The sequence below is a fragment of the Hibiscus syriacus genome, unplaced genomic scaffold (genome assembly GCF_006381635.1).
Source record: "Hibiscus syriacus cultivar Baekdansim isolate YM2019G1 unplaced genomic scaffold, ASM638163v2 tig00111081_pilon, whole genome shotgun sequence".
Classification (NCBI taxonomy): domain Eukaryota; kingdom Viridiplantae; phylum Streptophyta; class Magnoliopsida; order Malvales; family Malvaceae; genus Hibiscus; species Hibiscus syriacus.
Window position 1 is genome coordinate 184581 of NW_024062974.1, and position 27920 is coordinate 212500.

The 27920-nt window shown below is 31.9% G+C and overlaps 1 protein-coding gene and 1 pseudogene across 1 annotated transcript; both read left to right on the plus strand.

The window, feature by feature from the left end:
• LOC120152011 lies at nucleotides 1-3325 on the plus strand. Its single transcript, XM_039164312.1, has 7 exons — nucleotides 1-83; nucleotides 169-172; nucleotides 267-357; nucleotides 507-629; nucleotides 967-1007; nucleotides 3094-3124; nucleotides 3210-3325. Exons 1-7 carry the CDS (start codon nucleotides 1-3, stop codon nucleotides 3323-3325), a joined length of 489 nt encoding a protein of 162 aa, XP_039020243.1.
• Nucleotides 3326-24827: 21502 nt separating this feature from the next.
• LOC120152003 lies at nucleotides 24828-26033 on the plus strand (annotated as a pseudogene).
• Nucleotides 26034-27920: the final 1887 nt, after the last annotated feature.

Below are 27920 nucleotides of genomic sequence, written 5' to 3' on the forward strand. Positions count from 1 at the left end.
ATGACATGTGTATTGGATGAAAAGGCAGCTGCAACTCAAGCTCTTGGCTTATTTTCCCATAATACAAAAAGCTCCTTTGCTCTGTATCCTTGTATAATTTTGTTCATTTATTTTTTCTGATTGACTATTTTTCTTCTAATATTATCGGTTCTTTTTATCTGATAATAGTCTGGTTTTAGTCTCTTATCACAATTTACTTTTTATCAGGAAAACAATCATATTAGAAGCAAAGTTTCAAATCGCGGTCACGTTTTCGTTCATTTCAGGTTTACCGTGATTGTGACCGTCCAGATGTTATTGCGGGTGTAGTGGGTAACTTGGACGGCGACGAAACTGCTATTTCGCGAGCGTTATCACGTTTTCGGAGCGTGATTTAAAACCCTGATTAGAAGTTTGGCTTTGAGATTTTGAACCAAGCAACATGTTACGAATGATTTAGAACTGAAATATATTTTAGATTCTTTTGTGGTCCCAAGTGAAGTGTAAATTGCAATTAAAATTTGTAGTTTCCCCTCTACTGATTTCTTTAATTGTTTTAACCTATTTGGAGGAATCATTGAAGATTTTGGAGAGACATTCTGGGTATTTTCATGAAGATGTGAGGCTTCAAGCAATTATTGCTTTGAAACGCGGGTACCAACTAAAAGCTTTATGAAACTCCCAACATATATCATCCACATATTTGGTCATCATATATGGAAAAAATTTATTATTGTTGTACTTGATAGACACATTTTACCTATAAAGCCATTCTATACGTCAATTAATGTCTTCTGTTCTGAAAAGTGTTTGTTTTAGCCTCTGTCGCTCTACAATTCCTCCATTGTCTGCCAGATTAAATCTACTGCATTTTGATCTTGTACCAGTTTACTATCTGCATGAGTTGATTAGCACTTATCTCTTACATTCATGTATTCATCGTATCCAAATCTAACTGTTAAATTTCGTTGCTGATTGAAATTGCAGATATTTTGACAGCAGCACATGCAATCTTTCAGTGCCAGAATGTAAGTTATATTGGCTCCTTTCCTTTCCCTTCCCTTTTTTCATTGGCATCCATGGTGGTCTCTTCTCTTAATTTTTCCCATCTAGAGTGCAGGAAAAAGGTGTTCGAGCTGAGGAGTGGGTAAATTTTCTGGTTGCCAAGTTTTCCTCAAAATGATATATGCATATGCAATTTGAAGCAATAATTTTAGTTTCATGTAGTTCAAAATTTTACTCCGATGCAGGTAAAAATTTTACATGGTAAACTTGGCTAAATTTGAGAACAAATATTTATTTACTAATTACTCCCACTGCCATTCACGGATGCTTTTAATGAAGTTCTTCTAATAGACCAATAAACTGTTTATCTAGCTAGTTAGAGAGGAACCACACATGCACATTCTGACACATGTCCATTTTCATAGAATACTGTGTGCCAGAACTGTGACATATGCCAAGAGTTGAACAGTTGTTTATACACGGTGTGTTTGTTTACCGTAAAATCAATTACGAAATTGATTTTTTTCAAAATTTCGTGTTTGTTTCATGTAATTTGTTTTTTGAAAAATGTTTTTTCGTGTTTGTTTCACGTAATTCGTTTTTCGGAAAATATTTTTCCGTGTTTATTTCACGTAATTCGTTTTCCGGAACGTAATTCATTTTCCTAGTAACAAAATTTCCTTTGTATTTTCTGTAAAATGACTTACAAATTTAAAATAACTTACGGATTCATTTTTCGTAAGTCATTTTCCGAACTTTTCACTTCAAAGCAAAAATACTCAAAATAATTTTATTTTATGAATTTAATATTAATAAAATATTTTAATATCATTTTCATCAAAATATTAATTATTAAACTATTTAAAATATATTTATTAATATTTATAATAATATAATATTATATTTTTAGTTTAATAATATAATCAATTATATTATAATAATATAAGATATTATATTTTTATTTTATAATATATAATAATTTTTTATATATTAATAATGAATAATATTATTATATATTTAAAACATATACTAGTAAATATATTTAAAATATACTAATTAATATTTTTAAAATATAATATAACACTATTACTTTAATAAATAATTTATATTATTTATATTATTTTATTTCACTAAAATATACCAATATTAATATTTTTATTAATAAAATTATAAAAAAAATTAATAATAAATAAATTATTTTAATATTTTAAAATAATAATATTAAGTTTTATGAGAAATAATATTATTTATTATATTTAATATTTGTAATAAATAATTTTTAAAAAACTCTTCAACTAGTGGAAAAAAGGTTTAAATAACATCTTCCAAACATCATAAAACATTTTCCATATGTTTTCCAGAAATGTAATTCATTTTCCAGAATTCAAATTCCAGTAATTTATTTTCCAGTAATTCAAATTCCAGTAATTCATTTTCCGAAAAATCAATTACAGGCAAACAAACAGACCCTAAATTGTACATGTGCAGGGTGACACAGAGCGACTAGCGATGACCTTGTACTCTGCTGATATAAGTTCAGGGTGCGTTTGGTTCACGGAATGAAAGATTATCAGTGGAAATGTAAGATTATTAGGGAATAGGATTACTGGGAATATTGTATTTTGTGTTTGGTTGGCTTAGCAGGAATGTAAGATTACCTTATTTGGTTAAAGGAATAAAAAATTATTAGAATGTATATTTGATCAAATTGTCCTTATTATATATTTATTTTTTTAACAAGTTGAAAATATTTATATATTTTCTTTAAAAAAATAAATTCATAAAATTTATATATTTTTTTACAAAATTGAAAATATAAAAAGGTTTAATGAAAGGGTAAAATTTTATTTTAACCCCTGAACTTCATATAAAATTTTAATTATAGATTTTTTTTGTAAATCTAAAAAAAAATCTAAATTTTATTATTCAATGACAGAAAAATGATATTTAAAAAAAATTAAGGGCATTTTAGTCCAAAACGCTGAGAATCCAACAATATCTAAGGAAAGGGAGGTGATGACATTCCCGGTAATATACCCCAAAAAATCCACTATTGATAATCTTACATTACCGGGAATGAGATTCCCCTTAATGTTTTCGACTGTGCTGGATGGGTCTATGAAGGCAAGAGAAGTGCTAGGTATTAACTTAAAACTTTTTATTTCTAAGCTTTCCCTAGATTGCAATTGGTAATGTAGTTCTGACTAAGCTCGTTGATTTTGTAGATATGGTGATGAATATCTACATCAAGACTATGACTGAAGATGATGACAATGAAGTTGTTGCAAATGCGTGTATGAGCATAGCTGATGTTATCAAGGATTATGGTTATATGGTCTAGTGGGAATCTTTCGTGCTAAAATCTTTCAGATGAAGATAAAATATCTATTTTCAATTTCATTTTTGTAAGTAGTTAATGATGTTAAAATACATTTCATTTCACTTGAATGTTTGTAAATTTTGATTTATTTATGTCAACTATTTTTACTTAATCTAAGTCGTTTGTTTAATAAAATGCCACTAAATACATAGTAAATACCGACGTTTGTAAAACAAAACGCCACTAAAGTTCAAGATCTTTTGCGGTGCTTATATAGTAAATGCTACTATATATGTAGTCAATATCGACGTTTTATATTCACAAATGCCACTATATGTCAGAATATTTAGTTGAATTTTTTGGAACAAAAGCCACTAAAGATCATCACTTTTAGTGGTATTTGTAAAAAAAACCCGCTAAAGAGCATAACCTTTAGCAACATTTGACGTTCACAAATGCCACAAACTTTTTCGACGTTTGTTTTTGCGTCAGAAGGGTTTTTAGCTACGCTTAAAACACAACTATATGACTAAAAATGCCGCTAAAACTATTTAAAAATGACACACCAAAGAATAATTAGCAAAAGTTTAAAAATTCGAATGTAAAACACACCAAAGAAAATTAAAATCATAACCGCATGCACTCTAGTTCTCCTAGGGTATCCACATGGCTCTAGGGGGTAGGTTTACTAAATTCTCTACATGTGGTTGGGTTCTAGAAAAAGTTCCCGAGCCATCTTTACAACTTGCTAAGGTTGACTTCGATTCTGGCCCATTACAGACCTGCGAATCAGATTCGGCTCAGTGGATCAAACCGCTAAAAGTGTGTCTCAGAACTGATATCCGGACAGGCAACTTAGGATGCTTTCAAGAGATACTTTATCAGACCCACACAAGGAAGCCCAATGCTCCTCATGAGATGTGACGTTTCTCCTTACTTAGGTAAACTGGAATTAATCTCGGGTTTAGAGTTATGATATGCAACAATCCTAAATAATTTCACGGAAGTGTAAGCATTAACCAGAGAGAAAATCTCTATTTTCTTTTGAAATAACATAATAAACCGTAAATTAAATAAGATCGAACTCACAATTTCCAGAACCTAAATATAGGGTAACCAACTCGTGGTTCGACTCTCAATTTGTTTAAAAAACAAAACCTTCCCAGCATAATCGCCAAGCTGCTGACACCATTTTTGCCCGGGCGGGGAAAGACCTGTAGCGACTTGGGGGTTTTTCTTTGAAAAGAATTTTGAAATGCGAGGAGTCGGCACCAATCATTTAAGGTGCGATTGGGACACCATAAAAACCGAGTAATTTTAATAAAACATTTTATTTTTATCAAAATACCAAGTTTTAAGGTCTGCGAAAATCCAGAAATCAGGTTCGGGAGTCAGTTTCGCGTGGGGAGGGATTAGCACCCTCACAAGCGCCCAAAAATTGGTACCTAGTTGATTACCTTATATTTAGAATCATAAATTTTGAGTTCGAACTTTATTTAATTTAAAAAATCATTACGGATGCAAAGTTAAAAAGGGTATTTGTTTATTAAGGCTTATAGCAATCACCCCATAGCATAAATGCGGGAGATCAGTTATTGTGGCCGATAACCGAATATTGCCTCGATATTTTAGAAATCATGATGTGGTTTTGAAAATGATGTCGACCTATTTCGGGAATCACCAGTAGTCACCCCCTGAACGTACTTGCGGGAGATATACTATTAATTCCCTAATAAATGAACATTGCCTTAAATTTAAAAATAAAATGCAATCAAACAAATTTTTATTCATCCTAATTAAGCTAAGGGTAAATTAAGGCTTTTCTAGCTTAAAGTGTCGAATTATGAAAATTAAAGAACCTACTGTAGGTTCTAATATTAACCTTATTTGATTTTTAAACTAATTATTGAATCAAATAACCGAGATGGTCCATTGAGCATTTAAGCGAGGGCTGGCTCGAATTATTCCCTAATTTAAGATGACTATATTGAAATCTAGCTAAAAGTGGATGCTCTATTTAACCTATGTGATTATGTCAATCTTAAAGGTCTAATCAAAGTTAGGGACTAAAAAGTTAAAGATCTAAAACAATGAGTTCTAAGAGACTAGAAGTTTAAAGACCTAAATCAATAATTTCTAAAGTTTGCGGACTAATTAATAAACCAAAATTCTAAGTATTACTAAATTAGCCTATTAAAAGGAACTAAGCCTAAAGTGGTTTTTTAGAAAATATTGATGATTAATAAATTTTAAAAAGTCGAGCAATCGATTCGAGTAATCAGACATCTTATGCGAAAACTTGTCTCGAATTGCTCCCTAATTAATAACTAGGGTGTCATCTTAATTTCTAAGTCTGATTTGAGTGTCAACCTAATCTAAGAGAGAAATCTAAAGCTTAAAACTATGATGTATCGAAACGTTTAATAAACCTAATTAAAAAAAAAGGAAACACAACATAAAAATAAAAATAAAATAATCATAAATATAAGGACCAAATTGCATGAATATCAAATTACTAAGCTAAAAAGAATAAATTAGACATATAATAGGGGCTAAATTAAAACAAATTGAAATTAAATGGCTAAATCTAAATGAAATATAAAAAATAGTTTAGGGACTAAAATGCAAAAATATGCGAAAACTACAGGGACATAAAGATAATTATCCACTTTATTTAAACCTAAAAATAACATGTTAAACTAAAAATGGAACAAATACAAAATCAGTCCATACGAATTAAAATAAAATTAAAAGGGTCACTACACCTGACTAGAGTGTAAAAACAAGCCTAACTTACAGGGACCAAACAAAGAATAACCCAAAAAAATAAAAAACATGCAATTAAAGGGAAAATTACAATTTTAAACCCTACACATAACTAGAATGCAAAAACATGCTAAAGTTAGAGGGATTAAAACGCAAATAACCCCAAAAAATAGGCAAGCTAGGAAAAGGGAAAATAGTAGTTTTGGTGCCTACATGTGACCAAACTGCAAAAACACGCTAAAACTAGGAAGACCTAAACGTGATTTTACCCTAAATTTCTTCTATATGTATCAACTATCTTTTTTTTATTTCATTTTAAACCAAAACCAAAAAAATAGAAGAAAAAAATCAAATTCTCTCCCCTTTCCTTCAGTCGGCAGCCTTAAACCCTCTTCGATTGTCATTCCGGCCACCGTACACAGCGGTTGGAAAACCCAAAATACCCCAAAAACACAGATCTACCCTTCTAGGATCTAACTTAGGGCTTAAAACCACCGAGACCTCCCCTAAAATACCCGAAAAAACAACCTAAACACCTCGGCTTCCCTAGACTCTGGCGACACCTCTCCGACTCAAGTAACACTCTGATCTAATATTTCTTTTATTTTATAGCATTTTTTACTGTAAAAGTGGTTGGCTGTGGTTATTATGCCTAAAAAGATTTCAGTTTTTTTACTTCTTTTCGAAAATAAAAGAGCTTCCACTTTGTTATTACAATTTTTTTAAACAAAACTAAAACTTTGTTCATTCGAAAGCTAAAAAAACCTTTTTTATTTACATAGGTTCGAAACTAGGAACAGAGAAAAACACAAAAAAAACTACTCGAAGTTAAAAGAAGAAAAATAATAACCTTGAATGTAATTTATTGCTTCGAAAAAAAGTCAAAGTTACAATGTTTTTCCAAAGAGTTTTTCTACCTTTAATGCATGGGTTTTATACCCATTTACAATGGAAAATGAAATGATAACAATTTTGTTTCTTCTTGTTTGTTTTTTTATGCAGGGTAGAGTTGAGTGTTGGGGCTGCCGGCGTGCGTAGGTGATTTTGTTGGCATTGGGGCAGAGAAAGGTGTCCACTGGTTGGGGGAATTGGGTGGCTACCCTAGGGTAAGGTTAGACCCGAGTCGGGTCTAATTTGGGCACCGGGTCGGGTATTTTAGATTGGTGAATTTCTCGAAAAATCACCCTAAACTTTTTTTATTCCCTATAAGGCATCGTTCAGACTTTATTTCCTGATCTAACATCCTTTGCAGAAAGGCGCCCCCCTGCGGCGCGCCTTACGCCACGTGGGGGTATGGCGCGCCCCTTGAAGCGCGCCTTGTGGAGCGTGTAAAAAATCAGGTGTTAATTTTGTAAATATTTTTATAATTGTGCACTAATATGTAATTAATTTATGTTAGGGTGATATTTGTGTAAAAAAGTCAACTTTATTTATTTATAACTTTCTACATTAAAATCTTTAAATATTCTTTTGCAAATTATTTTATAACTCGACAAATTTTATTTTTGCATGAAATTACACAATATGTATAATCTAGTATAGGAAAACTTTGATGGTAAATATTTTAAAATATGAATAACTTTATAAAAGTTTTATAACTAGTATTTCTTTTTCAAAATGATGATGATGATAATAAATATTTTATAATTTAAAAAATATAAATTTTATATATTTTTGAAAAAAAATGACTTTATATTCTTTTTGTATTAAATTTTATTCACTTTTAATTCTTTTTTATTGCACTTTTATTGATTTTTAAAAAAAATGAATAATAATTCATTTGATCTATCAATTGTAATTAAAATTTTATTTTAATATTTTTATATTTTTAAATAATTAATATTAAAAGTCAATAAGCATTATTAGCTGTTAAAAAATAATATCACAAAAAAAAAATCAATAAAGTTTACGTTTTTATTGAATTTTATTCACTTTTAATTCTTTTTTATTGCATTTTTATTGATTTTAAAAAAATGAATAATAATTCATTTGATCTATCAATTGTAATTAAAAGTATAAAAATGCAATAAAAAATAATTAAAAGAGAATAAAATTCAATACAAAAAGAATATAAAGTCAAAAAAAATAAAAAATTTATAAAAATTTAAATTATAAAATATTTATTATCATCATCATCATTTTGAAAAAGAAATACTAGTTATAAAACTTTTATAAAATTATTCATATTTTAAAATACTTACCCGCAAAATTTTCTTATACTAGATTATACGTATTGTTTAATTTCATGCAAAAATCAAAATTTATCGAGTTATAAAATAATTTGCAAAAGAATATTTAAAAATTTTAATATAGAAAGTTTTTTTCACACAAAAATAAATAAATAAATAAAGTTGATGTTTTTACACAAATATCACTCTAAAGAAATTAATTATATATTAGGCCATTATAAAAATATTTACAAAATTAGCACCCGGATTTTTTACATATTTCACAAGGCGCGCTTCAGGGGGCGCCTTACCCCACGTGGCGCCTTACCCCACGTGACGCCAGATCAGTATAAGGCGCGCCCCTGAAGCGCGCCTTTCTGCAAATGGTGTTAGATTGAGAAATAAAGTCTGAACGGTGCCTGATAGGGAATAAAAAAAATTTAGAGTGATTTTTCGGGAAATTTGCCTTTTAGAATGGGTTTCGGTTGGGTCTGAGTTGGTTTGGTTTGGGTTTTATTTTGGGGGTTAGTTTTGTTTGGGCTTGAGGCCCAGTTGTAAATTAAAATAAAAAAATGGTGATCACACATGTACTTGTACTCTTCGTGTTCTTTATGTTTATAGTAAATTATTATTCATCTTGCTCGTGGAGGTAGGCAAGGCCGAACCACGTTAAATCTTGTCTCCTGTTCATGTCTTATTTTATGTTGATATCGCTTTGGTTATTTTTTCGCTCCTAAATTCCTATATTTGTTAGAAGATAACAACACGCGTAACGATCGCCCAATAATATAGACATTAAAACTTTTCGTGAAAAACTCTTTTGATAAAAATCATGGCCAAAAGAGGAGAAAAATCACTAATGTTAAGAGAAAAACAATACAAGAAGGTCCTCATGGACAACCTAATCTCTAACTCTAATCCTTAGTATCTATTTATAGGGATGAATATTTGTTTACAAAGGAAACTTGTAAAGTAAAAATCTACTCAAAGTGGGTTTTCTACGTAGAGGAAAAATAAAGTTTCTACTTTTAATCAAACTAGATTTCTTACTTTTCCAAATTTATATATTAATTAATTTGTGCCACTTTAAATTTGAGTCAGACTCTAGCAAATCTTCACCTTGATACAAATTCTAAAAGTGCTAAGGTTTTGGGACAAAACACCCAAATTCGATGAGACACTCAAACTCAACAAAAACAATTCTTCACTTCAACAAATAAGTTCTACACCTTGAAAACATATTCTCCACTCCTTACACAAAACCACTTAGAGGGGTATTCTTCAACAATTATTGTCAACCGAATCCAAAGCTTGCCCAAAATTAGATTTAGTCTTCACATCGGTAAGGATATTATAAGTGTTAACTTTTCTTACAACTTGTTCACTACAAGCAATATCATGCACAACACTATTTCGATCATCAATGACAATCCTATCTTTTTTTGTTATGCTCACAAAACTGAATTTTCTTCTTCTCAAATTTTTTATGCCCATAGAGCTGAACTCTTTTTTTCTTCTTAAATATGTTATGCCCACGGAATATAACACTTTTTTGCTCCCAAAATTGTTATGCCCATGATTGTTTTGTTCAACACAAAATCCTCATTTGCCACGAAAAAAAATAGTTTATCTTCTATAATTGTCGAATCCTACATAATATATAACTTGACAGTCTTTCTTTGCCCTTTCATTAGAATAAGAGAGATCTTACAAATTTACATACCTCTACCTTCCACAGCGTGCATATGATGTTGTGATCCAACAACGAAATTTCACACTTTAAAGATGTCATTATTGTGATTGAGTCAAACAACCTATATGCCATTAGAATAACATTCTATGTTACCACTGATACCACTTTACTAACTCAAGAAAAAAGATATTGATTCCGATGATGATGAAATGGCCGAGGATGATTAATTTGCATGATTACATATAATTACGAATTAGCTCATCATGTGGCGTTTTATGAGGATAGATGAGTGGCAACTTTTTTTTATATATATATCGGATCGTTTTGATACGAATTTTAATTATATAATAACGTTTTGTTTCAATATATATATATCTTAAATCAATTATAAAATTATTCATATAATTTGTATGAGTTAATTATTACATAGGATGTGTCTAAACTACAACCCGTATTTTAAATTTATTTCTAAATTTTAAATCATTTTATAGTAGGTCTCTAAATTGTGACCACATTTTAAATGAACTTTAAAACATTTTATAGAAGTCCTTAAACTTTCAATATCATTCTACTCTGGTACTTATGTTAGTTTCAACGTGTCGTTAAAAATACTGATTTTTAAAGATCTTAAGAATTGAATCCGTGACATTCTAAAAATTTCAATATATTTTTTAAGGTCTTATGAAATGAACTTGTGATCTTCTAAAAAGTTTTTTATGTTTTTGAGGGTTCAGAGAATTTTTTAGAATGTCACAGGTTCAATTCTCAAGACATTTCAAACATATATTATCCTTTTAACTAGTAGAGTTAACACGTTAATGGAAGAATCAAAATAGAATTATACTGATAATTTAATGACCGATATAAAATATTTTAAAGTTTAAGAAGAAATTTTGAATAAGGTCATTGTCTAAGAATTAATTTAAAATATTTTAAAATTTAAAATGAGGTTCATAGTTTGTGAACATCCTATGCAATTATCTTATTTTTACATAATGTCTAAATTTCACAATCTCCTAATCAAGTGATCTCGATGATAAAAGAATTATTGTTATTTCTTGAAGTCTCGAGTTTAAGCATCATGAATGCAATGATATGAGCATCCAATGTCAAATAATTAAGAGTTATCTTTAAATAGATATTACCTTATACATACCTCGCATTAATAAAAAAAATGGTGGTAATCACTTATTTAAGTACGTTTAAACATGTCACCTTTAAAATATGGATAAAAATTATAAACCATCACTGAATTTTTTTCTTTCTCTTATTTTAGTCATTGAAATTTAATTTTTTTTTTCAATTTACTCACTAACTTTGAAGATTGTATTTTTCTCACTCTATTATTAACTATTTAACGACTTAATACAATACATCAAAATGAAGTTATTTTGAAAAATCTAAATTTACACCAAAACAATGTTGTTCCTGATCCCCTATAAAATCATTTTTTTTCTTCTTCATTTCTTCATTTTCCTTTTTCCTTCCTCTCGTTTTCTCTCTAATTTTAACATAATCTGGCCAGTTGTCACCACCAGTCAACACATCGTGTTCCATGTGGGCCACCGCATATCATCGTTGATGGTGACCGTTGATCCCTAAATTTTTCATACAAACTCTTTTCCATCTCCCGAACACGGATCCGAAATCCTTTTCACAAAAAATACCCCAAAGTCGGTGGATCTAGGGCGAAACTCAAGGTTTTGTGAAAGGGTGAGGTTTACTAGTTTATGAGAGCTGGGTTGAGACGATGGTAGCTGTGAGGCGATTGTGGCGGAGAGGAACTAACGGAGAGTTGGGTTAGGGCGATGGTGGTTGTGAGGCGATTATGGAAGAGAGGAACTATCAGAGTGAGTGCGAGTGTGAGTGTGGTCTTCTAATTGTCGTCTCTCTCTCGCACGGTTTTATGAAGGAGTGAGGTTTATTGGTTTAAGAGAGATGGGTTGGGACGATGGTGGATGTCTGGAGATTATAGCAGATAGGAATTTCCAGAGTGAGTGGGGATGTGAGTTTGGTATTCTCATTGTCATCCATCTCTCTCTCACGCACAATTTTGTAAAGGGGTGAGGTTTACTGGTTTAGGAGCGCTGGGTTGGAACGATGACAGCTGTGAGACAATTTCGGCGGAGAGAAACTGGCAGAGTGAGTGAGGGTGTTGAAATGGTTAATCCCCATTTTGTTGTTCATGGCTAATCCCCTACTGTCGGAGTTGTTCATTACGAAATCAAGATATGGTGGTAGAAAAAAGTTAGGGTTTGTATTTGGTTTGATAGTGAGGGATTGAAATAGTTCTTGGGTGTGTAAGGGTTCGGTGGTAGTGAATTGGAGGTGGCCGAGAGAGTGAGAAGAGTGAAATGGTGGGTGGTAGTGTTGAAATGGTTGATTTGAATCGAAAGGTGGCAGAACAGATGAAGACAACTGAATACAGAGGGTGGCCGGTGGAATCTCAAATTTAATGAGAAGACATTAAAAATTATATTAATAAAATATTAAATAAAATCCATGTGGCAACTCAAAAATTAATAAAAAAATTAACTACCCAACTTTTCAAGTCAACGTTCGAGTGTTAACTCGAGTGAGTGATGGATGATTTAAATTAGGACTTCAATTTTTATTGGGCCAAGTATTGGGTTAATTTCATAAGTTTTGAGGCCTTTTGAGAGTTGGGTGAAACTTAGAGGACTATTTAGGTGATTTACACATTTTTTTCCAAAAGTCAATATTCCTATTTTGTAGGAGCATGTGGACGGCAGAGATTGGTGATGGCTAAAAGGGTTTCTTTTCCCAAAATATCATATTTCTTTATTATTTTGTTACTTTTATTTAATTGCTTATTTTCACTCATCTTTCTAAAACAACCTCTTTTTTTTAAGTCGTCAATATATTTTCTTTTTCCATTTTCTTCCCCTTGGTTGCCTTGAGAGGGATGGAGGGTTGAGAGGTGATTTTTCTCACCATATCTTCCCCCTAAAACTCAAGAGGTAAAGGAGACCGGAGAGACCTCCAAAATTAAGGGGTCATTTGGTTCACGACATATGGATTTATCGAGAAAATAAAATCCTCATTCTCCCGTTTGGTTGGCCAATAATTTTATTTCCGGTAATCTTTTATTCCCAACAGTAGATTTTTTGAGATATATTACTGAGAATGTGATTACCCCTTCCTTTAGGTATTGTTGGATTACCAGTGTTTTGAACTAAATTGCCCTTAATTTTTTTCTCAAAAATATCATTCTTCTGTCGTTGAATAATAAAAATTCTATAAAGGTTAAATTACAAATTTATCCTGAAACTATTTTAGATTTACAAAAAAATCCATAATTAGAATTTTATATGAAGTTCAGGAGTTAAAATAAAATTTTACCCTTTCATTAAACCTCTTTATTTTTTCAATTTTGTAAAAAAAATTATATAAATTTTATGAATTTAAATTAATTATAGTAATATTATAATAGAATTCAACTTGTAAAAAAAAAACAAATATATAATAAGGACAATTTGGTAAAATATACATTTTAATAATATTTTATTCCTTTAACCAAACATTTTAATCTTACATTCATGCTAAACCAACCAAACACAAAATACAGCATTCTTAGTAATCATATTCCTATACATTCCAATAATTTTTTATTCCTTTAACCAAATATTTTAATCTTACATTCCTGTTAAACCAACCAAACACAAAATACAACATTCTCAGTAATCATATTCTTCGATAGTCTTTTATTCCCACTGATAATCTTACATTCCGTGAACCAAAAGCAAAAAGAAAAAGCTTGTGGGAGACTAAGCTAGGAAGTGTCCTTATGTTTTGAGACTCTAGGCAACAGATTTCATACTTTGATGTGTTTTATGCACTTTTTTTTTTTTGGAAAAGTGCTTTTAGAGTTGAATGCATGTATATCGATTGCTTTGAGTGTAAACATGTTTGAATAGTATTAATTAAGTTAAAGAATAATTTTGTGAAATCTGTCTAGAAAAAAATATTTGGGCAGTAAGTTTGAAAGTTCGTAGATAATTCCACAAAAATATTTAGGAATTGATTAATACACCGTTGTAACCGTACGTCATTCTAAAAAATACTAATTTTTGAATGTCTGAAGGTCAGAAAATATGAGCAGCAATTTTCATAAAATTATTCTAACAGTGACTTTAAAAAATCACTAAAAATTCTACAAAATAAATTAGGAAGTGAAACTTATATTCATATAACTACACGTAGGTCCAGTTTTTTTCTTTAAAAACAAACCTGCTTAATTTTGAGTTATATATTAGGAGTGATAAATTTTTGAGTGAGCAAAGGTCAAAAGATAAAGAAGAATATTGTTTCGAAAAACACCAAGCACATCGACTTCCAAAATTTATCAGAAATTGTATGAGTTAAATTAGAAGCTATAATTTATATGGTGTGAAAGCTAATCGAATCTAGTTTCTTATAGAACAAACAAAACATGATTCGGAATTATAGATTATTAATTACACATTTTTCTTTGAAGGTAGTGAAAGCTGTCTTATTTTTTTAAAAGTCATGTTTTATGGTTTAATGAGCTATTTTATTGTCGAGGAAATCATTTGGAGTTGTGTTCGTATTGTGGATGATCTGTATTCGTGAGTATTGGAAAACTGAATCAAACATAAAAGAAATGGAAGAGTAATAAATTGCTTTCTTCACTTTTCTGAACTACAAGTACACTGGTTTTATAGCATCTTCACATCTAATCTAATTGTATACCAAACTCTAACTGCTCAGCTAACCACCTTAACAACACCTCTAACAACTTAACAACTCACGTGCATCTAACTATTCCAATATTTCCTCTACTTCTTCCTCCTCCTGTGTTAACAAGGTAAGACACAAACCTTGTCCTTGAATACTTCAAACGCAGCTTTAGTCATAGGCTTTGTGAGACCGTCTACAACCTGACAGCCGGCCGGAACATAGTTGACATGTAACACTTTAGCAGCAACCTTTTCTCTAATAAAGTGAACATCCATATCCACGTGTTTAGTCTGAGCATGGTAAACCGGATTCACACTCATGGCAATGGAGCTGGTATTATCACACTAAATAATCTTCTCTTCACTTTGCTTTATACCCAAATTAGCTAGCAACACACTAACCCAGGTTACTTTAGCTGCTGCATCTGCGACACTTCGATATTCTACTTCCATGGTCAACCTCAAAATAGTCTTACGCTTCCTTGAGCTCCAGATCACATGACACTTTCCGATAAACACTGTATGACCAGAAATTAACCTACGATCATCCACATCGCCCCCCAGTCTGCATAAGCAAACGCCACAACCTTTAGTCCTGGTTCATCAGCTAAGAACGTGAGACCATAGTCCATAGTACCAGTCGAGTGTGGCAGACATAAAAAAGTGCTCCAACTATATTTTGATACTCACGAGCGTCAAACAACAATGGCTCTGCTTCATGATTCATTTTCGATGACCTCACCATTGGAGTAGCAGCTGGATTGGCATTAATCATATTTTTCCATTCCAACAACTCAAGAATATACTTCCTTTGAGAGAGAACAAGCTTTCCACTACTCCTTTTAACCTCAATGCCAAGGAAAAAAAATTCAGTTCACCCAAATCCTTGAGTGAGCAATCACCTTTCAAGAGTTGAATCACTCTTTCAATATCATCCCTAGACTCACCAGTAACTATTATGTCGTCAACATAAACCAAAAAAATGTATAGCAACTATCCACACACTTCACAAAGAGTGACACATCTGCTCGTGATTCAGCAAATCCAATTTGCTCATGACTGGCTTTAAGCTTATCATGCCAATTCCTTGGCGCCTGGCGAAGATCATACATGGCTTTGTGAAGCTTGCACACTCTAGGAGAACCATCAGCAACACATTCTTCAAACTCTAGAGGTTGCTGCATGAACATATCTTCGGACATATCTCCATTCAAGAACGCGTTGTTCACATCTACTTGACGCAGAGGCCAGTTCTTAGTAACAACAAGTGAAAGAATAACATTCAACGTGGAAAACTATACAACCGGACTGAAGATATCTTTAAAGTCATATCCAGGAACTTGTGAGTAACCTTTGGCGATCAGCCAGGCTTTATACCTTTGAACAAATCCATCCGAATTCTTCTTTACTTTGAAGAGCCATTTTCATCTAACAACATCACGCTCTTTGGGTAAAGGAACAAGCGACCAAGTCTTGTTTTCTTCCAATGCATCAAACTTTGTGTAGATAACAGCCTTCCAACTAGGAGACTGTAATGCCTCTCAAACACTGGTTGGTATTGTATCATCAAAGAAACTTGTATACATCTTGAGCTTAAAGATACCACACTTACTTCACTTAAGCATCGGGTGCCTATTCATATTACTTTCATCATTATCATGTTTTTCATCAAGCAACTGGACTGGCTCCGTAGTACTAGCTACGTTCTCATTAAGGCTATTATTACAGGACCGGAAAAGTGGGAAGTAGGAATTCCACTATTGCCATCCAAACTTGTAACACTAGACGCTTCTTCATGCACAACTAGTAAACCAGTTTCAACAGGAACTCAACTACCATCACTAGATCCACGATCCACATCCAATGAGGTAGAATCATCGCATCATCTAAACTTTTCTGCATCTATAACAACTTCTAGGGACTGGGGTTGTTGGACAACTTTGCTAGATGAAGTTCTTGCATGAGCAACATCTGCAAAAGGAAAATTCAACTCATCAAACAACACATGTCGTGATACATATATACGACCATCAGGAGCGAGACACTGAAACCCTTTGTGACAAGGATTGTATCTAAGAAAAGTACATAACTGCGATCGAAACTCAAGATTGTGCTTCAGAAATGGTCGTAGATGTGGAAAACACCGACACACAAACACCTTCAATAACCCATATTCTGGTTTATTGCTAAAGAACTTCTCAAAAGGTGTCACTCCTTACAACACCTTTTTTAGCAATTGGTTAATTAGATAAATTGTAGTGACAACTGTATATGACCAAAAGTAAAGTGGCATGGATGTTTGAGCAAGAAGAACAAGCGCAGGCTCAATGATATGTCGATGCTTACGCTCTACCACACCGTTTTGCTCCGAACTGTGAGGGCAAGTGATGCGATGAGAAATGTCTTCTTTGAGTAAAACAATTGGACAAACACCTATATTATCCTCCCCAGACACTTTGAACTGCTTTGATAGGCAAATTGAACCGATTTTTGACCATTTTCTGGAACAACCTAAACGATGTAATGGCTTCTGCCTTATCATTCAAAAGCTAAAGCCACATATGCCTAGTGCAAGCATCAACAAAGGTAATGTAATAATTAAAACCATTCGAAACAATCGGTGCAGATCCCCATAGATCTATAAACACAAGCTGAAAATGAGTATCGTATATAGTAATTGACTCATGAAAAGGCAATTTGTGACTTTTTCCCATGTGGCAAGCAACAAACGTTTTATTCATAGCATTTGAAACATTTACATTCATTTCTTTACAAATTTTGACTAAACTATCATGTGAAGGGTGCCCTAACTGTCGATTATAAAGCTCATAGGTGCCAAGAGATATAATCATGGAGTTAGCTTTTACGATCGTAAGGACTTCCATTTGAGGGTCAACAACAAAAGAGTACAAGCCATCTCCTCTCTCCCATGAAGAAGAACAACACAAGAGTCTTCATCACGAACACAACATTCATGCACATGAAACTTAAATAAAACATTGTATCCCTAGCAAGCTTTGAAACATATAGAAGATTATTGGTTATTCTTAGCACATATAATAAATAATTTAATAATAAATCTCGAGAGTAGGAGCACAAAGTGGCATTACCAACTGACTTAATATCTAAAGCAACCCCATCACCAACAATAAGCTTACATGGGCTATTATAGTCAACCTTATGACCAAGATTTGCTCCATATGGTGTAACATGATACGTAGTACTAGAACCTACCACCCACCATTCATGAGCTGCTGTTGAAACAAGCACTTGAGGACGTGAGTTTACCTGAGACCCACTACTCTGAGCATGACAACATTCACAGTTAACACTTTTGGTTTCGCACATGGAATAATACACATTCCCGGATTGATCTTTAGAGTATGATTTACTACCAACTGTAACACCAAGAAAATCTTGATCAAACCAATGCTAACAACTATCTCAAGATGCCTATTTTTACCACAAAGTTAACATTGTATTAGCCGACCACGACCTCAACCTCTTCTACCAGACCGCCCACCAGAATTAGCCAATGACCGAGAAGATTTATGATCATAGTGGTAACTAGAGTTAGTGGATTTTCTCGAACCCGTACATAGGCCAACATTCGCACTCATCTGTAACGAATCAAGTTGATCACCAAAGCCAGCTAACTGTGTTTCTGTATACATTAGCATGGTGTATACTGCATCAAGAGTAAGAGATTCTCGTGTGGTAGTTATAACGCTACAAATGGTTGATACTCACAAGGAAGACCCTTCAATATACTAGCAACATGCTAAGCCTGTGAAACCACACTGCCACACGATGCCAAGGTATCACAAGCCTCTTTTACACGAGTAAGATACACCCTCATCGAATCGTCACCTTTCTTAAGAGACTGCAACTTATAGTGCAAGCTAATAACATCCGTCGTGGATCTATTTCCAAATAATTGGAACACCGTACTCCAACACCGATGTTGTTTCTACACCCACAAATTGAAGTAGGAGTTGAGGACTGATTGTGGAAAGTAACCAGGATGCAAGAGCATTGTATCCTCATACAAATCATTCGATATGATTTCACAATCGTCACTGACCATGGTTTCAGATGGAGACCTCATCGTACCCATCAAGAACCTCTCAAGAAGATGACTGCACACCGTTAACAGAACTTGTTGCTTCTAAAGAAGAAATTTTGTCTCATCAAGAATCACATTCTTCTTTTTATTAGAGAATGCTTTGGCATTTCTTGCAGAGAATTCCACCAATGGAGCAAAACCACCATTCAACATGAAAAATAGCAAAAGAACAACAAACTTTAGACATAAGAGAAACTCTACGCAGTGAAAAACAAGAAAACTTCCCCAGGAGTTTTAGCGAAAGATACCATATTGGAAAACTGAATCAAACATAAAGAAATTGAAGAGTAATGAATTTATTTCTTCACTTTTCTGAACTACAAGTACGCTGGTTTTATAACATCTTTACAACTAATCTAACCGTATACCTAACTCTAACTACTCAGCTAACCACCTTAACAGCACCAGTAACAGCTTAACAACTCTTCTAGCAGTGAGTTTTAAAGGCTCAGAAATAATATCGGTAAACTCAAATTCAAACAATTATGGTTAGTACACCTCGTACTCTATAATATCTTATGATTTTCATAATTTTAATACTTTGCATGTCATGAATGAACACCCGAGTAAATATTCGAGGAGAAAGTATAAATAATTACTGAATTACTCTTAAATTTAAATAATGAATATTAGTGGTTAAAAATGAACAATGGAACATAGAATTTTGAGAAAATGCTACGAGACTCTAGTACTTATGAGTTAGGTCATAATAATAGACTGGAATACCCATGAGCATGAGAAATGACTAAAATGCCCTCATTTATAATAAATGAAAAAAGTCTAGATTGTGAGGGAAATGTTATAAGACACTAAGAATTAGATGAACTACTTTTCATAATATACTAAATAATTAATTTGGGCTTAATGGTAGTAAATTAAATATGAAAATTCTTAATTGAAAACCAAATGATTTGAGAATTGTGAGCCATGTGTAGTCAGCTTTTGGTTTGATCGATGATTGTGGTTGTATGCCATTACCGACATTTCTTGTTATGTTATTTCTTCGGAGGGATCCAGATACCCTCTAAGCATGTTGTAGTACTGATGATGAGATGCCAGATGTACATTTCTGATGCTATGTGACCCCGGGCCTCATTCGATGTAGAGTGTATTTTCCTGATGTTATGTTATCCCATGCCTTACTCGATGTCAGGTGTATGTTCCTGATGCTATGTGATCTCAAGCCTCACTCGATGTCGAGTGTACGTTCTTGATGCTATGTGACCCCAGGTCTCACTCGATGTCGAATGTATGTTCCTAATGCTATGTGACCCTAGGTCTCATCCGAGGATAGATGTCGGGTGTATATACCTGATGCTCTGTGACCCTAGGCCTCACTCAATGCTGAGTGAACATTTCTGATGTTATGTGACTCTAAGCTTCACTCGATTTCGGATGCATGTTCTGATGCCATATGACCCCTACCCTCATCCAAGGATGGATGTACGTTCCTTATGCTATGTGACCTCAGGCCTCATCCATAGTGTACCTGATGTTGTTTGATTTCGAGTATATACATTATTTATGTTATTTGAGATTGTTTGATCTCATATATTTTTATTGACTTCAGTATTTGATACCAGGTGAGACCAAGTACTATAATTTATCACTTTTGACGCTTGGTGAATGATAGCATGCTTGAGAATGTTGATAGGAATGGTATTCATAGATTGATAATATGATATCATAAAATACTTTACAAGCTTGAGTTAATTCGTTAAAGTTTGATAAATATAGTATATGTGATCTTACTCAATGCATTTATACTTTTATATGACTTGCATGCTTATTATTTATGGAACTCATGAAATATAATAAAGTAATATTGTAGTTAATAAGCTTGTTAGCTCACTCTTTAAATTCTCACATCTACAAGTTTTATGGATCGCGATAGGACAATAATATCATCGGAAGAGTCTCAGTGGGAGTACCCAAGTATAGAGATGAGGACTTGAGTGGGCATGCAGAGGCTGTGTTTTTGTTGGAGTCACGTTGTAAATATTTGTTTATATTTTGTTATTTGACTTTTTAATAAGGAGCTCCACTTTTGTAAATATTTTTATACTTTGTGTAAATGATTTCAAACATTGAGTAAATGGTTTTAAAAAAATTTGGTTAGTCACTTAGGTGATTTTGTGTGAAACTTGATACTTGGGAGTTGAGTGTTACAAAAATAACATGTTATCAAAATGATAAAGAGATAACAGAGGAGTGAAAAAAAATTCAATCTTCAAAGTTCCGTGAATAAATAAAAAAATTTAAACTTTAATGATCAAAATAGGAGAGAGAAGAAAGTTCAATGATAATTTATATAATTTACTCTTAAAATATTACAACAACAATAACCATGATACTAATTAGGGGTGTAAATAAACAGAACGCTCAATGAACTGTTTGTATAACGTTCATTTATGTTTGTTTGTTAAGTTAAATAAATTAGTATGAACAAAAAAAATTTTATGTTCATTTAATAATCGAACGAGCACGAACAATGGTGTGTTCGGTCTGTTTGTGTTTGCGAACAAGCTCATTTATGAGTTTGTTTATCGACTCGTTCATTTATGTTCATGAACAAGCTCGTTTTCCCAGTTCTCCTTTTCCTTTTTTTAACATTTTAAATATTGGTGAAGGTGGAGAGTAAATTGAACACATAAAAGTTGAAATTTAAATTGTGAATTTTAAGGATTTTAAGCACTAGTGGTGTAAATTTTATAATTTTTCTTTAGCTTGCAAATGAAAGGGTAAAACTAAAAATTGAATATAGAAAAGAAAGATAAACAAACACTAAACAAACGCTACACGAACACTAAATAAACACTAAAAGAATGCTAAACGAACATGTTCGTAAACATTAAATGCACACATTCACAAACATTAAACGAACATATTTACTAACAATAAATAAACGAGCACGAACACATTTAAAAATAAATAAATGAACGCGAACACAATATTAAAAATTTAAACTGAAACGAAACAAACACGAACACCTTAAAAAATAACAAACGGACACAAATATAACCTTATTCGTTCAAGCTCGGTTGATTTACACCTCTAATACTAACCGAACTACTGTAAATACATGAAAAAGTATAAATTTTGGATTTATTGATGTTAATTATTGAAAGCAATTATAGAAGTTATTTTTCTTTCTTTCTAAGCATTCGTACGTACATAAAGTGAATTTAATTAAGTTTTAAATAACATTAAAGATTAATGTAGGGGTTGATTAAATCAGAGGAAATGGAAGAGAGGAGGAAACAAGCATATAAATGCCAATGCTGGTAGACCACACCATCCTAGTATCAACACTGCACATAGACACATAGTTAATTAATGACTGTAAATCACTATTCACTAGTGGAGTCTACATATATTATTCATAAACTGATTAAAAGCCACATGCATCAGCCAAAACATTTCCTTCAAAGTTTAAACAAACCCATCACTTGAAGTTGATGTATTGCCCTCAGCTTCCTTTATCATATTTTAAATCAAATAAAGCCAAAATCCCCATTGTTAATTAAACCAGGTGAGATGAGAATGAGATATATGTCACCATTCCTTTATTTTAAAACAAGAAACTTACGGTTTTATCGCTAATTATGTGTAATCAAGAGCCAAATTGGACAGATAATACCAAAATTAGTGATGAGAAATAGGTCAGGAAAGAACAAAATAGCCCTTTGAATTTGTGGATTAAAGCCAAATTTCTTGAGGCACAGGGAGATGGAACCCCACTGAACTATTTATTTATTTATTTATTTATTTTCTTTTCTTTTGTGTGTACGTTAGAGAGAAGGTCAATTATGGGTGTAGTCTTTGTATTATACCTAACCCAATTTGGTACTTTTTTTTTTGTTATAAAAGCAGCTAATTTTATTAAAAATTGAAAATATTCAAATTATAATAAAAGTTTACAACCATAACCGTAAACTAAACATATAATAAATATATTTTCTTAAACACAAGAAAACTAGTCACTTAAAATCACATAAGGACCATACAAGGAAAACGTTAAAAAACCTAACCAAATAAAACCGAACAAAAGATAGATACAAATAAATTTGACCGCATCGACAAACAAACTACAAAAGGAGCTGAAGCTATTGAAAAACCACCGACAAACAGCTAATTAGAATTGAGCAACATGAAAATACTATCCACAAACGCAAATTGCATATCCAAATTCAATCTGAGAGTCCGAAGCAGAGAAGATCAGCATGATAACAAATAAGCGACATCTTGATCAGTCATTACGATGTCAAATCCAACCTAGAAAAAAGTATAAACGAAAACAACAACCAAACGACCGAAAATGTGCCATAAAAACAAAGAAAATGTGTTATAAAGACAGAAGAAGATGTGCCATAAAGTCAAAATTATTAAAAAAACAAGAAAAAACAAATATACGTTATAATAAAGCAAAGAAAAATTAATGAATATTGACGGCTGACGACCAACACTAAGGCTTGTGTCGTAGCCGATCACAAAGATAAATAAGAAAATAGACTAACTGGGGCTAAGGAAAAAGAGAGAAAAATAAGGCAAATCCTAGTTTATCACCTAAGGAAAATTTTAAACAAAATCAAAGATTTGAATCTTGACATTTCGAATTTGGTATTTATACTTTGATAACTAAGATTATTTAAATAGTGACTCTTATAGAGCAAGGAATTCGGCGACTAAGTTTATTTTCTCTATATAAATAAAATATATCTTATCTTTTAAAATTTTAGGGAAAAATTAATTTTAGAGAGATATAATTCTTTTTGTGATCTTTGTAACTATTGGAGTCTATATTGTGGAGATGGATTTTGTAGGATGTTGGAAGATTTATGGGATTCACCAAATTTTTCAGATATATACTGAGTTATGAGATACAAATAATTTATGTAATTGTACTCTTCGTAATATATACTTTTATAATGAATTATTGTTTCTCTCATCTTTAAAGATAGACAAAGTCGAAGCACATTAAGTTTAGTCTCTTGTGTGTGATTTATTTCATGTTGATATTATTTTTTGTTACCTCTGTACTTATAAATTTATACCAAGTGAAATTAGATCTATAGTTCGATTCGTCGAACTTTGAAGGAATTTATTATTACAAATTTTGTTGATACTGAAGACATGCAAAAGAGTTTTACTATAATAAGTTTTCAGTTGTAGGAGAGAGTAGTTCTTAGTCGATCCAATAACCATTGACAATGGCAGATTCATGAATTTTTTTCAGGGTGAGCAAATGTATATTATTAATATAAATCTTTCGTATGGGGTAGACAATTAAAATTTAATGGTGGGCACCCTTAATAAAATAAACTATTAATATAAAGAAATTCGGATTTTAAGGTCAATACGTGTCATCGTAAACAAAGGATACATCCACCATTAACCATTGAACCGATATTTAATTTACGTACGAATTGAAGTTTTACTACCATAAATTTTTAGTTGTATGAGAAAATATTTTTTAATTGATCCAACAGTCATTGAACCGATATTCAGGTTACAACAGCATTTAGTACTGATACTTTTCTTTTTAATCCACGAATATTAGTGATTTGAGATTAAAACATTATATTAATTATAATAGAAATATTTTTTAATTAATAATAATAAAATTTTAAAGCATATGGAATTAAAATATAATAAAAGGACGAAAATAATAATTTAATAAACATAGAGGGTTCATGGGATGGACAATGGCAAATAATATTAACAGAGGCTTGTGCATAAAAAGAACTTGAAAGGGGCAATTCATTTCTGACAGATAAAAACATATACATCTATATGTATGTATATATGCAGGTCAAAGTTTCAGAAGTATTACAAATTAAAATATTGGGTTTTTTATATGATTATTATTGGCGAGATTTCGGTTAAAAATACATGAAATCACTCCATACAAAGAAAGGAAAGGCAGATTCCATTTCAGTCTGAGGCTAATAAATACAACAAATATCATACCATAATCATAGAATTCAATATTTTATTTATCAATCATACTCCCACTTTGCTATAATTTCCTCACCTTGTTGAGACTTCATTTTCTCAAGGCATCTCCCAAGAGAAAACGATGGAGATCAATGGAGGTGGTTTCTTAGAGGATCTATTAGCTCTAAGAAGAGATCCAACACAAATGAGTGAGATTTTGGCTGATGGATGGAACTTTGATTTCTTTGATGATAACCCTTCAGCTACTTTCTGCCATGAATTCTCTCCATCAATGCCTTCTGAGCAACACATGAGTTACAACTTCGATGAAGTTTACGGTCCATTCGTTGATGAATTCTCAGTTCCACAAGTAATAGATTCGTCAAACAACGCCTTTGATACCCCACCGTTTCCAGTTCAAGCAGATGACTCGTTCAATATGCTAGAGGAAGAAGACTTGCAAAGCTGAGCCATTTCAATTACCAGAGGCACCGGTTTTCAGCAATGAAGCCTGTTTGGACGTCAAGAATAGACCTAAGAAGATGGAAGGGAAGCCTTCGAAGAATCTAATGACCGAAAGAAGGAGAAGAAAGCGACTAAACGACCGGCTTTCCATGTTAAGATCAATTGTTCCCAAGATAAGTAAGGTAAATATATCAAGTGTGACTTCTTAGTTCTTAATTCTTATGCGAACTGCAAGTTCTTATTTGTGCTGTTTCCAACAGATGGATAGGACATCCATACTTGGAGATACCATAGATTACACTAAAGAGCTCTTGAAGAGGATCAAAAGTTTGCAGCAGGAAACTGAAGAAGGTTCAAATGAGTTAAACATGGCTCACATTTTCAAGGATGAGAAACCAAATGAAATCTTAGTGAGAAATACTAAATTTATTTTTTTCACAGTGGCTTTGCTGGCCTGATTTAAAATATACCCAGATCCTGAATTGAAGTCCTGAGCTTGTTTCTTGCAGTTTGAGGTGGGAAGAAGAAATGGGAATACAAGGATTGAGATTTGTTGCAGTGGGAAACCAGGGTTGTTGTTATCAACCGTGACAACATTGGAAGCATTAGGCCTTGAGATTCAACAATGTGTTATTAGCAGTTTCAACGATTTTGCAATGCAAGCATCTTGTTCAGAGGTAAGAAAAAAAAGGTTTGAATTTTATTACCATTTTTGTTTTTAAAATTGTAGTCTTAAATGCATATTTTGTCATCATTGCAGAACTTGGAACAGAGAACATTAGTAAGTTCAGAAGATATAAAGCAAGCTTTGTTTAGAAATGCTGGCTATGGAGGACAATGCTTATAGGAACTACGAAAGAAGCAACTTCTGGTGATTTCTTTTATCTACTCCAATTCGGTTATTTCAATTAGCTTTTGAAGTGAAGGATTGTTATTATTAATTTTTGCCTTGTTAAATAACTTAATTTGTAGTCATAACAACTGCTTCAACTTGGAGATGTTTATTGATGCAAAATATTTTATTAGATTTTATGTTGGTAATTTTACAGTATTTTTTTTAAAAGACAAATTCCCCCCCCCCCACTACTACTTAATTATGATAGATTTCCAATAACTGACAAAATTGTTTTTCTTAATAGCTCCCTTGTTATAAGTAATTTGTACTTCCAAGATTAAGCTTCTCCCATGTAAAGCATCTGAACAGTTTTTATGTTTTCACTTGTTAATCACAATTTTACTCTCATTCTCCCATGTAATGCTGTATGTAGAGGAAGATTGTATAAATTTTATTTATACCAATAGGAAGTTGTTTCTTGAAGAGGTTCTTTACTGAAATGCAAACAAAAGATAGTGAAATATTTCCACAAGATGGTAATGTAAGTAGGAACGGACGCAAGATTTTATGTTAAGAACAAATTTATAAAATTTTCGATGAGAACAACTTATAAAATTTTAGGGGGACTAAAATAGATTATCAATAAAAAATACACAAAAAATTTTAAAATATAAGAGAATATGAAAATTTTAGGGAACAACTACCACCACCCACTTAAAGATTGAGAAATCTTATTTGGACCCATCCAAAAAGTAAGACAGCTTATGAAGTCTACCATGATGTTACTAGTTTTGACACAACTTATCTTGTTAACATGTATATGATGTCATTTAAATGAATAAAACTGAAGTCTTAAATGTTATTATCTTGTTAACAAGTATAAGATACCATCTGCGACAGTTATGGGAGTTATCATCGTGGACAATCTATCCTCTTTGGTGTACTTTGGTTTCATGCGAAGATGTTGATCATTTTATGGATATTAGGGGTGTGAAATCAAATAATCGCTCAGGCTTTGGTCGGATTATGTCAAGTCAGGTCCAATCAGATACGAGTTATGTTGGGTCAATTCAATGATTCGACTCAGATCATGTTGGGTCCGAGTCGACTCAAGATCATGCATTTTTAGGTTGATTTTAAGTCAGATTCAGTTCGAGTTGGACTAATTTCAGGTTGAATCAATATCAGTTGAGGTTAAAGCGATCCTGATCTAAATTAGTTAAATATCATGTTAATTTATATTCAGATGGACTTCGATCGTTTCTTGTTCAAATTGAGTCACATCATTGACAGATAAAATTCAAGTTGAGGTAATATCGTTTTTGGGTGAACATCAAGGCGGGTCATTTTCAAGTGAATTATTTATCGTCTTTCATGAACGTCTAATTATAATTTGTATAATTATAACTTGTAATTTTATAGGGTTTGAAATAAATTATAAAATATAAAAATAATTATGGCCCAATTTATGATAAAATATAATGTTATCGACTAAATTGAACAAACATAAAATTACAAACTGAAATTTAATTAAATTGAAACAACACACAAGGAATAAATTGAAACAATTGTAAAATGTAAAGCTGAAACCAATATAAAAATGGACTAAATTGCATTCATTTACAAAGTTGATGAACAAAAGTTTATAGGGTTTGGAGATTATGATATAATTTATAAGATTTAAAATGAAGTTTATGATGTGATTTATAGGGTTGGAGTAAATTACAAAATATAGAAATAATTATGTGCCAATTTTGGATAAAAATATAATTTTAAGGACTAAATTAAAATACATGAAATTACAAACTGAACTTTAAATAAATTAAATAACGCCAAAGGATTAAATTGAAACAATCATAAAATGTAAAGCTGAAATTAATATAAAAATGGACTAAGTTGCATTCA

Excerpts from the sequence above, each read along its gene's own strand:
- LOC120152011 (XM_039164312.1), top strand. The coding sequence starts at position 1 with ATGACATGTGTATTGGATGAAAAGGCAGCTGCAACTCAAGCTCTTGGC. Across the intron at positions 630-966 it reads AGCAATTATTGCTTTGAAAC|ATATTTTGACAGCAGCACAT; the intron begins GCGGGTACCAAC and ends TTGAAATTGCAG. Across the intron at positions 3,125-3,209 it reads GAAGGCAAGAGAAGTGCTAG|ATATGGTGATGAATATCTAC; the intron begins GTATTAACTTAA and ends TTGATTTTGTAG.